This window comes from Mobula birostris, chromosome 10, assembly GCF_030028105.1.
Source record: "Mobula birostris isolate sMobBir1 chromosome 10, sMobBir1.hap1, whole genome shotgun sequence".
NCBI lineage: Eukaryota > Metazoa > Chordata > Chondrichthyes > Myliobatiformes > Myliobatidae > Mobula > Mobula birostris.
In genome coordinates this window covers 39830412-39846222 of record NC_092379.1, presented here as the reverse complement: position 1 = coordinate 39846222, position 15811 = coordinate 39830412, and the positions used below count along the sequence as shown (strand labels likewise).

Genomic DNA, 15811 nt, shown 5'->3' with positions numbered 1-15811 from the left:
ATTGGTGAGGCCGAATCTGGAGTATCGTCTTCAGTTTTGGTCACCAAATTACAGGAAGGATATAAATAAGGTTGAAAGAGTGCAGAGAAGGTTTACAAGAATGTTGCCGGGACTTGAGAAACTCAATTACAGAGAAAGGTTGAATAGGTTAGGACATTATTCGCTGGAGTGTAGAAGAATGAGGGGAGATTTGATAGAGGTATATAAAATTATGATGGGTATAGATAGAGTGAATGCAAGCAGGCTTTTTCCACTGAGGCAAGTGGAGAAAAAAACCAACTGGTGCGTCTTTGGATTGTGAGAGGAAACCCGCGCGTTCCGCAGGGAAAATGTACTGGCTCCTTACAGGTGACATCAGAATTCCCAAGCTGTAATAGTGTCACGCCAACTGCTACGCCACCGATAGTGGTTAGTAACGTTCTTACTGTCTGCATTAAACCATCGGACACTTTTAAGATTTTTCGTATTTTTCATGGATCATAGTCCTGGTATTGACACAAAGAAATTAATTAAGGATAGTCAAAATACTAGATGCAAGTACCTTAGATAGGGTATCTTCTGTGTAGCCTTCTGCCACGGCACAATCTAGTTTTGTGCAGTTTATTAGAGCACGTTGCCAGTCTTTCTTGTGTGACCCCTTCACCATTGGCTCAAAGGAGTTAGCAAACTGTACTGGTAAGGAGCGAAAGTTGAAGACGGCTAGAATGCAAATGTGGCAAGTTGGCATGTTCTACTAGAAATTCGAGGGGTTATTTTATCAACATTCTTTTTATTGTCAAAACCTGTTTAGGGAGTGGAGTTTTTTGATGAGAAGTTGAACTCCTTGTGCATGACGTGGCTGGTGGATCATGGTGAGTATAGCCTTGATGAATCATTACTTCTGTTGAACGAAAGTCCTTCAAAGTTGTCAAAGTCATCTTCCTGGTGCTTCCATGATGCTGAGTGACCCTACCAGGTGCCTAACCAAAAATCCTTCATCGTGCTTTGTCACATCCTCAAAGGATTGGGTCAGGCTCAAGACACGACATGCGCCTCACAAAGCCATGCTGACTCTCCCGAACCAGACTATGCTTCTTGTAAATCCTGTCTGTAAGAATCTTCTCCTGTAATTTGCCCACCGGTGAAGTAAAACTGACTGGTCTATAATTCCCAGGGTCATCCCTACTCTCTTTCCTGAACAAGGAAATAACATTTGCCAACTTCCAATCATCTGGTACTTCCTCCGGTGAGGACTGGCCAGTGAGGATGCCCAGATCGTCACTAAAGGTGCTGCAATCTCTTCCCTTGCTTCCCGTAGTAACCCTGGGGTATATCACATCTGGCCCCGGGGACTTATCTATCCTAGGGCTTTTCAAAATTCCAGAACATCCTCTTTCTCAATGTGAACATGTTGCAGCATATCACTGCCCTCGCAAGCATCAAGGTCCCTCACACTGGTGATTACTAAAGAAAAGTATTCATTGCGGATCTCCCCCAAAGTCTCCGACTCCAAACATTTTGCCTCTTTTAGCTCTGGCCGGCTCAGACTCTCACTCTGGCCATCCTCCTGTTTTTCAAGTATGTTTTCCTGAATCCAACTCACCAAGTCCTTCTCGTGGCCCCTCCTAGTTCTCCGAAGTCCATTCTTCACTCCCTCCCTGGCCACATTGTAACCCTCTGGAGCCCAGGCTGATCTTTGCATCCTATGCTTCTAGACTAGCTGTTGCGCATCTCTTGTCAAGCATGGCTCCTTCACCCTTCTGTTCTTTCCCTGTCTCAGTGGGACAAAACTCTGCAGAGCTCCATCCAAGTGAAGCCCAAAACGACTTCCACATTTCAATTGTGTGTTTCTGAGTGCATTCATCCCAGTTTGTACTCCCAGGTTCTTGCCCAATGTCCAATACCATCATAGTTCAAACACCGGCGCCCCCCTCCCCCCCAGTTATTACTGCTGCAAGCAATCTTGTCGTACTCTTGTACACATGGCAACAAGAAACAGACTTGACTTTGACCGATACGTTTAATTATTTAATTATTCCAGAATAGCATGGAACAGGCCCAACGAGACACACCGCCCAGCAACCAGCTGATTCAACCCTTGCCTCATCACAGGACAGTTTACAATGACCAATGAGACTACTGAGCGGGACGTCTCCAGACTCTGTGGGGTGTTGGGGGGGTGGAATCTGAGCACCCGGAGTAGACGCACGATCCACTACGGTTCCTTGCCTCTTATTCCAAAAGCAGCGGAGCTGTGAATCTGAAATAGTAACTGAAAATTCTGGAGACACTCAACAGAGCAGGCCAATGAATGGGCAGAAAGTCACAGATACAGCTGTGCATCTCCCAACATGATCTCATGCCAGCTCATCCACACCTTTTTTTCTGCCCCCTCTGTGTACAAGTTCTTAATCCTGCCTACGTTTCCAGAAGCCGCCTGTTCCATCTGCAGTGCCTCCCTGGTTTTCTTCTTGCCTGGCGGTCGAAGCTATGCTGTACTCAAGCCGGCTTTGCTCAAGGCAACATCACTCAGGTCCTGTGTGTTTTGTAAATGATAGTTCTCTTCGTTCTCTTGGTGTAAGCGAGTTGTGGTATTTAATTGATGCCGGAAGCCTCTCCTCAGACTTGGGCGACTCAGGTGTACTCTGTGTGTCACCCACCGTACTATCTCTCAGCCATTTAAATGGGAGCTTTCAAGCTGAGCTTCTGTACTGTTGTCAGTCAAGATGTAGTTTATACTTGCAACTGTTTGCAAGTGATATTCACATTCTTTATCATTTTTATAAATGAATGGCAGATGAGGATTTTTTCCCTGTGCAAGTAATTTCCCAAAAATGGCAGGGCTGATTTTTCTTTAAAGTAAAGTGCATTTTGATTAAAGGCCAATAAAATTAACAACAAATTTGATTTGGACTGTTTTCCTTTTAGTGTAGGTCCCTTTTACCCTGGAATCTGAATATTGCAGTTAGGGCTTGAACAATGACTAATTATTCAATTACAATAATTAGTAATAAATAATGGTAACCTATTCGAAGTATTTTTTAAGTATCTAATGGGGCGACACAGTGGCGTCTGGTTAGCGCAACACTTTGCAATTGGGTTTGATTCCCACTGCCACCTGTGAGAAGTTTATAAGTTCCCCGCGTGACCGCGTGGGTTTCGTCTGGGTGCTCCTGCTTCCACCCAGAGACCTACTGGTTGATAGGTTAACTGGACATTGTAAATTGTCCTGTAATTAGGCTAGGGTTAATCGGGCTGGCTCACAGGGCAAGAAGGGCCTGTTCCACGCTGTATCTCAATAAAAAATCAATGATAAATAAGTATATTAAAATGCTACTTTCCAAGTGCATAATTTCCTCCACTGTGTGTAACTTGGTATGGAACAGGTCTACACTTTGAAGAAGGTGGTACGAGCATTTCATTTCGGAACTTTGTATTTTATCAGCAAGGTACATATTTGAAAATCAAGTAGTAACGGCGATCAGATCATTTCTTGACCTGTGAATGCTGTCTTGCAGTGTACGCCATTCGCGAGGCCGCCACCAACAACTTGACCAAGTTGGTGGAGAAGTTTGGCAAAGATTGGGCAGAATCCACCATTGTGCCGAAAGTACTTGCCATGGCCAGTGACCCCAACTACCATCACAGAATGACCACCCTCTTCTGCATTAACGTGAGTATAGCTTTGACAATGTACTTGCCCATGGCCAGTGACCCCAACTACCATCACAGAATGACCACCCTGTTCTGCATTAACGTGAGCATAGCTTTGACAATGTACTTGCCCATAGCTAGTGACTCCGACTACCATTGCAGAATGACCACTCTGTTCTGCATAACGTGAGTATAACTTTGACAATACTTCCATTACACTTCACAAGCTGCTAAAATATTTCATGAATAAAACGTACAGTTAGAACACACACTAAAGAATAAAGAATTTAACAAAAATACTATGGATTTGTTTAAAATGTTCTTTTAATATATTCTTTGTGAGTGTTTAGATTCTGCAAAAAATCAATTAACACTTTGCCAAAGCTGCTCCTTCCAATATTGACATCTGCTTGATACGAGCTTCTGTGCTTGCGTTATTTGCTGAGGTGTAGTGGTGTTTTGTGTTTAATCTGCAAGGTGTCTGGAGTAAAAATTGAGTTGAGGGTGAGACTTTTTATGATTTCGTGGAGCAGAGTTCCTAACCGTCCCTGTGGAAATGGACTGATGGTGTTAGCTGAAGGACAACTGATTTAATGACCTGTTGACCCACCAGATGGCTTACAGCTTTCAAGTTTTATTTCTCAAGGGTCTGTTTCTGTGCTGTAGTGGACTATGGCTCTGTCTTTTGCTTAGAGATCTGAGTACCTTGAAATGGACATTATACATTATCTGGCTGAGGGATTTGTAAGTTTTTTGACGCAACTAGTTTCAATTTACAAGTGTACTTAAAGGCCCCCACAGTCATTCCAGTTGCGGAATTAACTTCTTTCCCTGGATTTATTTGATGGGCCTGGGCTTTGCTGGAGTTTGGACAAGGTGAAGGAGAGATTCAGTTGAAATGCCTAGATAAAATGGATGTTTCTAAAAGTGGGTGAGTCTAGGACTGGAGGGCACAGCCTTTGGAACAGAGGGATATCCCTTTAGAACGGAGATGAAGAATTTCTTTAGCCGAAGCGTGGTGAGTCTACAGAATTCATCGCCACAGGTGGCGATGGGAGGCCAAGTAATTGGGTATATTTAAAGTGGAGCTTGATAGATTCTGGAGGGTGTCGAGAGGTCTGCACAACCTGGCGTTTTTGCGGTATCCTCAAGGATTTGGCAAGCTGGACTCTCAAGAATGCAGGTGCAGCGGCCGCGGCCATTGCTGGGAGTGGACTTCAGGTTGGATGAGAGTGGCCTGAGAGGGGAAAATGAAGTGGTGTTCAGTCGATTTCAGCAACGAGCCAGGTTAAAAAGTTTAAAGAGTTGCAGGGGGAAAGACTAACTTCTCTGTGAGGCTTTACACACCTCAGCAGTGAACCGACTGTCACTGTCAGCACTTGTCTCCGCACTGAATTGACTTGCTGGCTGTGCCCTGCGACCATTGGGACCCTGGCTCAGATAAAATGATGAACTGGCTCCTTGGCTGTGGACTGCAACCATTGGGCCCCTGGACTGGTTTCACTTCTCTCAGCACAGAACTGATTCCCTTGCTGTGGCCTGCAGCCATCTACTGATCTGAACTGGCTCCCTGCCTGTGGGCCTAATTTCGGCGACCCTGCTGTTCATGTTCTGTGTCTTACTGGTTTACTATTTTTTTATTCTTGTTTGCCCGATTTGTTCTTTTTGGGCACATTGCGTGTCTGACGGTCTTTGCTGTGTAGGATTCTTTCTTTTTCCATGGATTCTCTTGTGTTTCTTTGCTTTATGGCTGCCTGCAAGAAGATGAATCTCCTGCTTGTATATGGAGTTCATACTTTGGTAGCAATGTACTTTGAACTTTAGACCTCTGGATCAGCAGGAACACCTCAGAAAGATATGCCTGCGCGGGCTGGACCAAAACAGGGCTAACAGCCTGCGGGAGTGCTCGCTGGGATTCAAACTCATAGGGATGGGCCACAGGCCACATTTACAGTTGAGGTGGCAGTGCAGTTAAATATCGAAGGGAAACAAAGCAAGCCCAGTAAGGAGAGCAAACCTCAGTCTGATAAGAAATGCAAGATTATATTTATTTTGGTGTAAGCAACGTTACTAGTAAAGCAAATGAGCTCACAGGAGGGTGATATTGTTACTGTCATAGAGAGGGTTGAATGGCTGAACGATTCACTCAGTGAATGGTGTGGTGGGCGTGGCACCATAATATTGATTTCTTACTGAAATATCGAGGAGGAGGACATTCTGGGACACACCTTACTAATCCACAAGCCTCTACTGGTGAACTTCCAGTAAGATAGCGGTGTGCTGGGGCGCGGCGGGTTCTACGGGGCCAGCCAAACGTGTTACTATCTTTTGTTTATTTCTTTACAATCTCAAGACCCTGCTGGAAGTTAAGCACTTAAAGAGTGCTGCGGCCTACCCCATCGGCGTAGAAACTGAAGAAGCTGGACTTGGGGCAGATCGTTCTGCTCCCTGTGTCAGAGAGTCAGCAATGTGGTTGGCGTGCAGACTGGCAGCGAGCAATTGTCTTAGTCTCTTTTCTTGTGATTGCAAAATCCTGTTGAGCATTGTTAATGTGTAATGCTGCAAGTCTGGTCTTCTGATTTATTGCGGACTACAGGGGCTGGCAGCAGGGGTGACTGACACCCCTGCAGGGTGAGCGGATGTAGCCTCAAGCTATGGGGCCGCCTGTTTGCAGCCACCCAGGAGAGAGGCATCAAGAGCTGGCACTGGAGGTGGTGTAGCGCAGCGTTTAAGCTAACGTTGGTGCTGTCCCTCTCCCCCCAAGTGTTTGCTTGGCAGAAGGCAGGATGTACGTGTTCAACTACAGACTGCTGCAACATTCATGGACTCAGGGACTTGGACTATATTTGTTGTGTGACTATATTTTACTCTATATGTGCCACGTGCTGTGTATGACTGTTGGTACTGTGTTTTGTACCTTGACCCTGAAAGAACACTGTTTCGTTTGGGTGTATTCATGGGTATTCATGAATGACAATTAAACTTGAACTTGATGTAAACAGCCAAGAACAGCAAAACATTGGAATATTACCTGCAAGCTGCACACCAACCGGACTTGGAAATATATTGCCATTACTTCTGAAACCCCCTTTTCACTGGGCGTCTCTGGAAATGCAGCCTTTTAGCCCCTCGCAAACAGCCACTGGACTCCGCGGGGAGAAACTTCAGGCTTCGTACATCTGAGGTGTATGTGACTTTGGTCCCGCAAAATCCGTGAGGTTGGGATGTCTCGCCTACCCAAATCCCGGTTTGTGTGAATGCTGTGTGATTTACTGCCCCTGGCAATCGCCTGTCAGCAGAAAATAACAGATTGTACACTGCATAGAATTATTCAGGAGTATATTTAAGAATGTTAACTTAAGCAAAGAGTTATTAAAGGAAAGAAAGAGAAAAAAAACAAAAAGGGCCCATTCTACTTAAAAGGTCACGTGTACAGTGGAGCTCAAATCTTGAACTTGTCTGTAAATCGTGTGCTGGACCCTCCCTCCATCTGCGTGAAAGCACACAGCACCTTCTGAAGGTCACTGGAAATCCATCTTGAACAAAGAGGCTTTCCCACGGGATTATTGGTCCTTCCTCCTCGAAGCCATTCATCTGCACAAAGCACCCTGCATCGTCCACCATCTTTCCTCCTGTCTTCTCCCAGCTCCGGCCAAACAAAGACCTCTCTGCCCAGTAACCTCTAGCACCTTCTCCCAATTCTACCATCCTGATTGGATGACACCTCATTCCTGAGCTCAAAACCAAACAGGCTGAAAGCAGAACAGATTGCTCTTACAGAACTGCTAAAATGAAATGGCTACAACATAGCAGTAAAAATCTGAACCAGGGCACTGACACTGACTGGGTGAGAACCCTGGATCAGCCACCCTAACTGCATTGTGGGTGCACCCACACCTCAAGGACTGCAGCGCACCACAAAGGAATTAAATACCACTTCAACCTGTGATGCCCACACATTCCTTGGAGGAATATGCAAAAAGAGCTTCAAGTAACAGTGTACAGGTAGTCCCTAGTAGTGGTCACATACGACAGCTCTCCCAGTATTCAGCATGAGGTACAGAAGCAAGGATATCAGAATCAGTTTTAACGTCACCGGCATAATGTTGTGAAATTTGTTGTCTTTGTGGCAGCAGTACAGTGCAACACATGAGAACAGAGAAAACTGTGAATTACAGTAAATATATGAAATAATAGTGTGGAAACAGAAATAAAAAGTAGTGAAGTAGAGCATGGGTTCAGTGTCCATTCAGAAATGGCAGAGGGGAAGAGACTGTTCTGGAATCGCTGAGTGTGTGCTTTCAGGCTTCTGTGCCTCCTTCCTGAGGGTAGCAGTGAGAAGAGGGCATGTCCTGGGTGGCGGGGTCCTTCACCATGGATGCCGCCTTTTTGAGGCATCGCTCCTCAAAGATGTCCTGGATACGAAGGAGAAAGGCAAAACACAGTTGTATGAGTTATCAGGTTATAGCAGTACAGAACCGCAACTTCTCTGATATCAGCACGAACAATTTCAAAGGGAATGGCCCAAAGGAGGGGGGATCCAGGAAAACTTCATGAGAAACAGAGTGAGAGCAGAACGAAGGGTCTCGGCCTGAAACGTCGACTGGCCTGCTGCGTTCACCAGCAACTTCTATGTGTGTTGCTTGAATTTCCAGCAGTTGCAGAATTCCTGTTGTTTGAGAGAAGGACATGGCTGGAAAACTCAAGCAGGGCAAGAAGCCGATGTATTAGGAGTCTTTAGTGGGGTTGGATACGCAATGTTTCCAAGGCCTGATGAAATGTATCCTTGGCTGTTATGGGAAGGAAGGGCTGAGCTCCCAAGGTCTCTTTGAGAGTTCAGTGAACCCCTCTCTCACTGCTCCCCCTCCGTGATCTCTGCTTCCTTTCGACGGGAGTCAGTGAAACCTTCTCTCACTCTGTGATATCTGCTCAGCTCTTTACTTCATCCCTCCCCCCTCCTGGTTTCACCTATCACCTTGTATTTCTTTCTCCACTCACCTTCCATTCCCCCCCCCAACTTTTAAATCTACTCATCTTTTTTCTCCACTCCTGCCGAAGGGTCTCGGCTGGAAATGTCGACTGTACTCTTTTCCATCGATGCTGCCTGGCCTGCAGAGTTCCTCCAGCATTTTGTGCGTGTTCCAAGGATCCTGGTAGTTTAAAATCCTAAATTGTCACAGAACAGGTGCCAGGTAACTGGATTCCAGCAGTACGGTGCCTTTCTTCAACGAAGGCAGCAACTGGTAACTACAGAGCTGTGAATCTAACATCAGTGGTAGAAAGGGTGTTGTAAAAAGTCCCGAGGGACAGGATTCAGCTGCACTTGGGCAGAGCTTCCTCAGAAATGGTCAGCGTGCAAGTGGTGATTCTGTCGGCCAGTTTGAGTTTCTTGGAGTTACGGGTGTACTAGTGCAGCTGGTGTTGTCTGCAGGGACTTTGGTAAATCTTTTGACAAGATCCCCAAACGCGTAAGAGACCGAGGGATCTGACGCAACTTCACAAATTGGGTTCAAAGTTGATATGCTGATCAGCTTTTGTGATTACCCCGTGGCATACCACAGGAATCTGTGCTGGAACTCTCCTGTAAATGATTTGGATGTGGCTAGAAGTTTAGCAGATGACATAAAAATGTGAGCTTTCTCTTGCGGTGTTAGTGCTAATGATGGTGCATTGGTTAGTTGGCAAACTAGGCAGAGCAATTGTACCTAGAACATAGAACGTTAAAGCACTGTGTTAAAGTGCTGTGCTGATCTTTTAACCTACTCTGAGATCAATCTAACCGTTCCCTCCTACATAGCCCTCCATTTTTCTATCATCTGTGTGCCTATCAAAGAGTTTGTTAAATGCCCCTAATGCATCTGCCTCTACCATCACGCCTGGCGGGGCATTCCACACTCCCACCTACTCTGTGTGTGTGAAACAAAAATCTTATCTCTGTACCTTCCTCCAACCATCTCAAAATTATGCCTCTGGTATTGGCCATTTCTACCTTGGGAAAAAGTCTCTGGCTGTCCACTCTATCCACACCTCTCATCCTCCTTCACTCCAAAGAGAAAAAGCCCCAACTCACTCAACCTTTCCTCATAAGACACGCTCTCTAATGCAGGCAGCAGCCTGGCAAGTCTCCTCTGTGTCCCCTCTAGATCTTCTCCATGCTTCCTATGACAAGGCTACCGAAGCTGGATGAAGCTGACCAGAGTTTTATAGAGCTGCAACATTACCTCGCACTCTTGAACTCTATCCTCCAATTTACTCGACCCTCCCCCTGCCCCCGCATCATCGGGGGAGTCTAAAGCCCCCGAGGTTAAAAGTGAGAGAGAAAGATGTTAAAAAGGGATGTAAAGAGCAAGATTTTCACGAGTGGGCATGTGAGTGGGGCTGAAAGAGAAATCTCCAGAGGTAGGTACAGTTAAGTTGATAGGAAAGGCCGAGGCCCATTCTCCCACCCCTCACCCCATGCGCACTCCCTCGCACACTCTCGCTCTTTCGCCTCACTCACACTCACCCTCACTCACACTCACACTCTCTCACGCACTCTCGCTCTTTCGCCTCACTCACACTCACACTCTCTCTCCCCTGTCTAGATTCATCTGGTGTTCACCCCTCTCCCCGAACCTGTTACCACCTCCGTTATTTATCAGAGTCCAACCCTTGTAGCTCTGTGTTCCTGCTGTCAGTCCGCACCTTCACACTGTCCCTACCTTGTCCTATCTCCCTCGCGATGTTATTTCCTCGTTCCTCCTGTCGTCCTCTGCCTGTCACTGTCTCTGCTCCTCCTTCGCTCCTCTCCTGCCATCAGTGTACCAGTCACCTCAGACTCCTTTCTCCCCGCTATTCCACTGTACCCCCCCCCACCCCAGTCCCTGATGCAGGGTTTTGATCCAGTCCGCTTTCCTCCCACAGATCTGCTCCATTGAGTTTGTTTGTCGCTCTAGATTCCAGCTTCAGCAGTCACTTGTAATGCCCTCTCTGATTAGTGTAACACTCAAACCCTTCCTCCTGTCCCTAGGGCATCTGTAACCCAGGACGTTGTGCTCCCATCCCTCAACCATGTTCCTATACTTACAGGAATAATATAATCCCTGTACTGATCATTGGCCAGCTCACCGGAGTTCTCTGTTAAAACCAGAATATAATATCAATGGTAAGATGCTTGGCATTGTGGAGGATCGGAGAGATCTTGGGGTCCGTGTCCATAGGACACTCAAAGCTGTTGCGCAGGTTGACAGTGTTGTTAAGAAGGCGCATGGTGTGTTGGCATTCATCAACCGTGCGAGTGAGTTCAAGAGCTGTGAGGTAATGTGTGGTAAACCATATATATATGTTGTAACTGGGTTACCTGTCTGGACACGTCCCTCTGCTGACTGCTCCTGTGGCTCCTCCCACAGACCCCAAAATAAAGCCGATTGTGTCACTGCTCCTCCTCTCAGTCCAAGAGCAGACACTCAGCATGATGGAGATCACATTTTACTGCTAATAAAAGCCTCTCAATATTTACTCTACTTCCAGTCTTTTGGAGTTATTGATAGTGCATTAAAATGTTACAGCTATATAAGACCTCGGTCAGACCCCAGTTGGAGTACTGTGTTCAGTTGTGGTCACCTCACGACAGGCAGGATGTGGATACTATATAGAGAGTGCTGAGGAGAGTTACAAGCATGAAGCCTGGATTGGAGGGCGTGTTTTATGAGAATAGGTTGAGTGAACTTGGCCTTTTCTCCTTGGAGCAATGGAGGATGAGAGGTGACCTGAAAGAGGTGTACAAGATAATGAGAGGCGTTGATCACGTGGATAGTTAGAGGCTTTTTCCCAGGGCTGAAATGGCTAGAACGAGAGGGCGTACTTTTAAGGTGCTTGGAAGTAGGTACAAGGGGATGTCGGGGGTAAGTTTTTCACGCAGAGAGTGGTGGGTGCGTGGAATGCACTGCCAGGGGCAGTGGTGGAAGTGGATACAATAGGGCCTTTTAAGAGCCTCTTGGGTGCATGGAGCTTAGAAAAATAGAGGGCTATGCGCTAGGGCAGGGGGCCCAACATTTTTTGCACTGCGGCCCGGTTTAATATTGACAATATTCTTGCGGACCAGCATTTCTTAAAGTGTTTATCCAACGAATTTAATATTAAACAGACAGCGCATATTTTCCTCGCATGAATATAGTGATGTCAATTATCGGGGGAGGACAGGGGAGCTTGAAGTAAGTGTTGAACGAACTCCCAGTAGAAGTGGTAGAGCAGGTTCAATATTATCATTTAAAGAAAAACTGGATAGGTATATGGACAGGAAAGGAATGGAGGGTTATGGGCTGAGTGCAGGTCGGTGGGACTAGGTGAGGGTAGAGTTCAGCATGGACTAGAAGAGCCGAGATAGCCTGTTTCTGTGCTGTAATTGTTATATGGTTCTACAAGTCACTTATAAATCAATAGCATCATAACATTTTAAGTAACGTTTGGATGTTAAACACACAGCACGTATTTTCCCCGCATGAACATATAAAATCATTGCAACACACCAATATTGCTGAATCAGTGGGAGCCCTGGCCTTGTTTCCCTGCAACAAGACGGTCCTATCACAGGCTGATGGGAGACAGCGATACTCGAAGGGGGTTCCTTATGTCCAGTCTATTCAGCAATTTAGTTTTTGTTGCATTCATTGCAGAGATATGTTGGAAATGGAAGCACCGTTTTCAGTGTTTTCATGGCTATCTCAGGATATTTAGCCTTGACTTTGATCCAGAATGTCGCCAGAGATGTTATGTCAAACATACTTTTCAGCCCGCCGTCATTTGCAAGCTCGAGGAGCTGATCTTATTCCCATGCTGACATGGATGATGTGCGAGTAATGACCTCGCGTGTGTTCAAGCTGAACAGTGGGTGAGAGGGAATGAGGAAAGGTGCAGCGACTCCTATCGCCAAATCATGTCGTTTCCTCGCGGCCCGGTAGCACATGCTTTGTGGCTTGGTACTGGTCCGCAGCACGGTGGTTGGGGACTGCTGCGCTAGGGAAATTCTAAGCAGTTTCTAGAGTAGGTTACCTGGTCGGCACAACATTGTGGGCCGAAGGGCTTGTAATGTGCTGTGAATTTCTATGTTCGGAAACATGTGGTTAAACCTCCCAGCCCTCTCGTGCTTTCCCACTTATTTCTGCCTTCTCTGCTTACCGGACGTGCCTGTTCAGTGAGTTTGACATGGAATTCTGACTCAACACCTGCTACACTAGTATCCTGTGTCCCAGCCCTGCTGCCTCACCAGCTTAAACCCTCCCAAAGTGCTCGAGCAAAGATATGGATAAAAGGGACGCACAGAGGCGGTTTCCAATAGTGCAAGAGTCTGGGACCAGAGGGCACAGCCTCAGAATAGAAGGACATCCCTTTAGAGCAGAGGTGAGGAGGAATTTCTTTAGCCACAGAGTACTGAATCTGTGGAATTCATTGCCACAGATGGCTTTGGAGGCCAAGTCATTGAGTATATTTAAAGTGGAGGTTGATAGATTCTTGATTTGTTAAGGGTGTGAAAGGATATGGGATGAGGCAGAAGAATGGGGTTGGGAGGGAAAATAAATCAGCCATGATGGAATGGCAGAGGGGACTCATAGAAACAAAGAAAACCTACAGCATAATACAGGCCCTTCGGCCCACAAAGCTGTGCTGAACATGTCCTTACCTGAGAACGAGCTCGGCTAACCAATACCCTCTATTTTTCTAAGCTCCATGTACCTATCCAAAAGTCTCTTAAAAGACTCTATCATATCTGGCTCCACCACCGATGCCGGTAGCCCATTCCACACACTCACCACTCTCTGAGTAAAAAACTTACCCCTGACATTTCCTCTGTACCTACTCCCCAGCACCTTAAACCTGTGTCCTCTTGTGGCAACCATTTCAGACCTGGGAAAAAGGCTCTGACTTTCCACATGATCAATGCCTCTCATCATCTTACACACCTGTATCAGGTAACCTCTCATCCTCCATCGTTCCAAGGAGAAAAGGCAGAGTTCACTCAACCCATTCTCATAAGTCATGCTCCCCAATCCAGGCAACATCCTTGTAAATCTCCTCTGCACCCTTTCTATGGCTTCCACATTCTTCTTGTAGTGAGGCGACCACAGTACTGCAAGTGGGGTCTGACCAGGGTCCTATATAGCTGCAACATTACCTCTCGGCTTCTAAATTCAGTTCCATGATTGATGAAGGCCAATACACCATATGCCTTCTTAACCACAGAGTCAACCTGCGCAGCAACTTTGAGCGTCCTATGGACTCGGACCCCAAGATCCCTCTGATCCTCCACACTGCCAAGAGTCATACCATTAATACTATATTCTGCCATCATATTTGACCTACCAAAATGAACCACTTCACACTTATCTGGGTTGAACTCCATCTGCCACTTCTCAGTGCAGTTTTGCCTGCCAAGGCCTTCTCATGGCCTCTTCTGGCTCTCCTAATTTCCTTCTTAAGCTCCTTCCTATTAGCCTTATAACCTTCTAGATCTTTAACATTGCCTAGCTCTCTGAACCTTTTGTAAGCTTTTCTTTTCTTCTTGACTAGATTTATTACAGCCTTTGTACACCACGGTTCCCGTACCCTACCGTAACGTCCTTGTCTCATCGGAATGTACCCATGCAGAGCTCCACACAAACATCCCCTGAACATTTGCCACATTTCGTCCATACTATTCCCTAAGAGCATCTGTTTCCAGTTTCCTGCCTGATAGCCTCATATTTCCCCTTGCTCCAATTAAACGTTTCCCTAACTTGTCTGCTCCTATCCCTCTCCAATGCTATGGTAAAGGAGATAGAATTATGATCACTATCTCCAAAATGCTCTCCCACTGAGAGACCTGACACCTGACCAGGTTCATTTCCCAACACCAGATCAAGTACAGCCTCTTCTCTTGTAGGCTTATCTACATATTGTGTCAAGAAACCTTCCTGAACACACCTAACAAATTCCACCCCATCTTAAACCCCTTGCTCTTGGGATACACCAATCGATATTTGGGAAATTAAAGCCTCCCATCATGACAACTCTGTTATTATTACACCTTGCCAGGATCTGTTTCCCTATCTGCTCCTCGCTATCCCTGTTATTATTGGGCAGCCTATGAAAAACACCCAGTAAAGTTATTGACCCCTTTCAGTTCCTAACCTCCACCCACAGAGACCCCGTAGACAATCCCTCCATGGCGTCCACCTTTCCTGCAGCTGTGACACTATCTCTGATCAACAGTGCCACGCCCCCAACTCTTTTGCCTCCCTCCCTGTCCTTTTTGAAACTTTTAAAACCCAGCAATTGAAGTAACCATTCCTGTCCCTGAGCCATCCAAGTCTCTAATGGCCACCACATCATATCTCCAAGTACTGATCCACGCTCTAAGCTCATCCGCTTTGTTCACAACACTCCTTGCGTTAAAATAGACACATCTCAAACCATCGGTCTGAGATCATCCTTTCTCTATCACCTGCCTATCCTCCCTCTCGCACTGTCTACAAGCTTTCTCTATTTGTGAGCCAACCCCCTCTTCCCTAGTCTCTTCAGTTCGGTTGCCACCCGCCAACCATTCTAATTTAAACTCTCAGTAGCCTTAGCAAACCTCCCTGCCAGGATATTGGTCCCCCTCAGATTGAAGTGCAACCCGTCCTTTCTGTACAGGGCACAACTGCCCCAAGAGAGGTCCCAATGATCCAGAAATCTGAATCCCTGCCCTCTGCTCCAATCCCTCAGCCACGCATTTATCCTCCACCTCATTTACCACTGACATCTCCTCTGTACCCACTCCCAAGCAGCTTAAAACTATGCCCTCTCGTTCTAGCCATTTCAGCCCTGGGAAAAAGCCTCTGACTATCCACACAATCAATGCCTCTCATTATCTTGTTCACCTCTATCAGGTCACCTCTCATCCTCCGTCGCTGCAAAGAGAAAAGGCTGAGTTCACTCAACCTATTCTCATAAAGCATGCTCCCCAATCCAGGCAACATCCTTGTAAATCTCCTCTGCACCCTTTCTATGGCTTCCAAGTCATTCCTGTAGTGAGGCGACCAGAACTGAGCACAGTACTCCTGGTGGGGTCTGACCAGGGTCCTATATAGCTGTAACATTACCTCTCGGCTCTTAAACTCAATCCCACGATTGATGAAGGCCAATGCACCGTATGCCTCCTTAACCACAGAGTCAACCTGCA

The 15811-nt window shown here is 46.4% G+C and overlaps 1 protein-coding gene across 1 annotated transcript in view; it reads left to right on the top strand.

Annotated features, from left to right (window-relative positions):
- LOC140203610 (serine/threonine-protein phosphatase 2A 65 kDa regulatory subunit A beta isoform-like) overlaps window positions 1–15811 on the top strand; it is a 48869-nt gene that overhangs the window by 27618 nt on the left and 5440 nt on the right. Inside the window, exons 12-13 of the mRNA XM_072269658.1 lie at window positions 791–851; window positions 3498–3652. Of these exons, the coding sequence (XP_072125759.1) occupies window positions 791–851; window positions 3498–3652 (216 nt within the window). The remainder of the gene's footprint in view (window positions 1–790; window positions 852–3497; window positions 3653–15811) is intronic.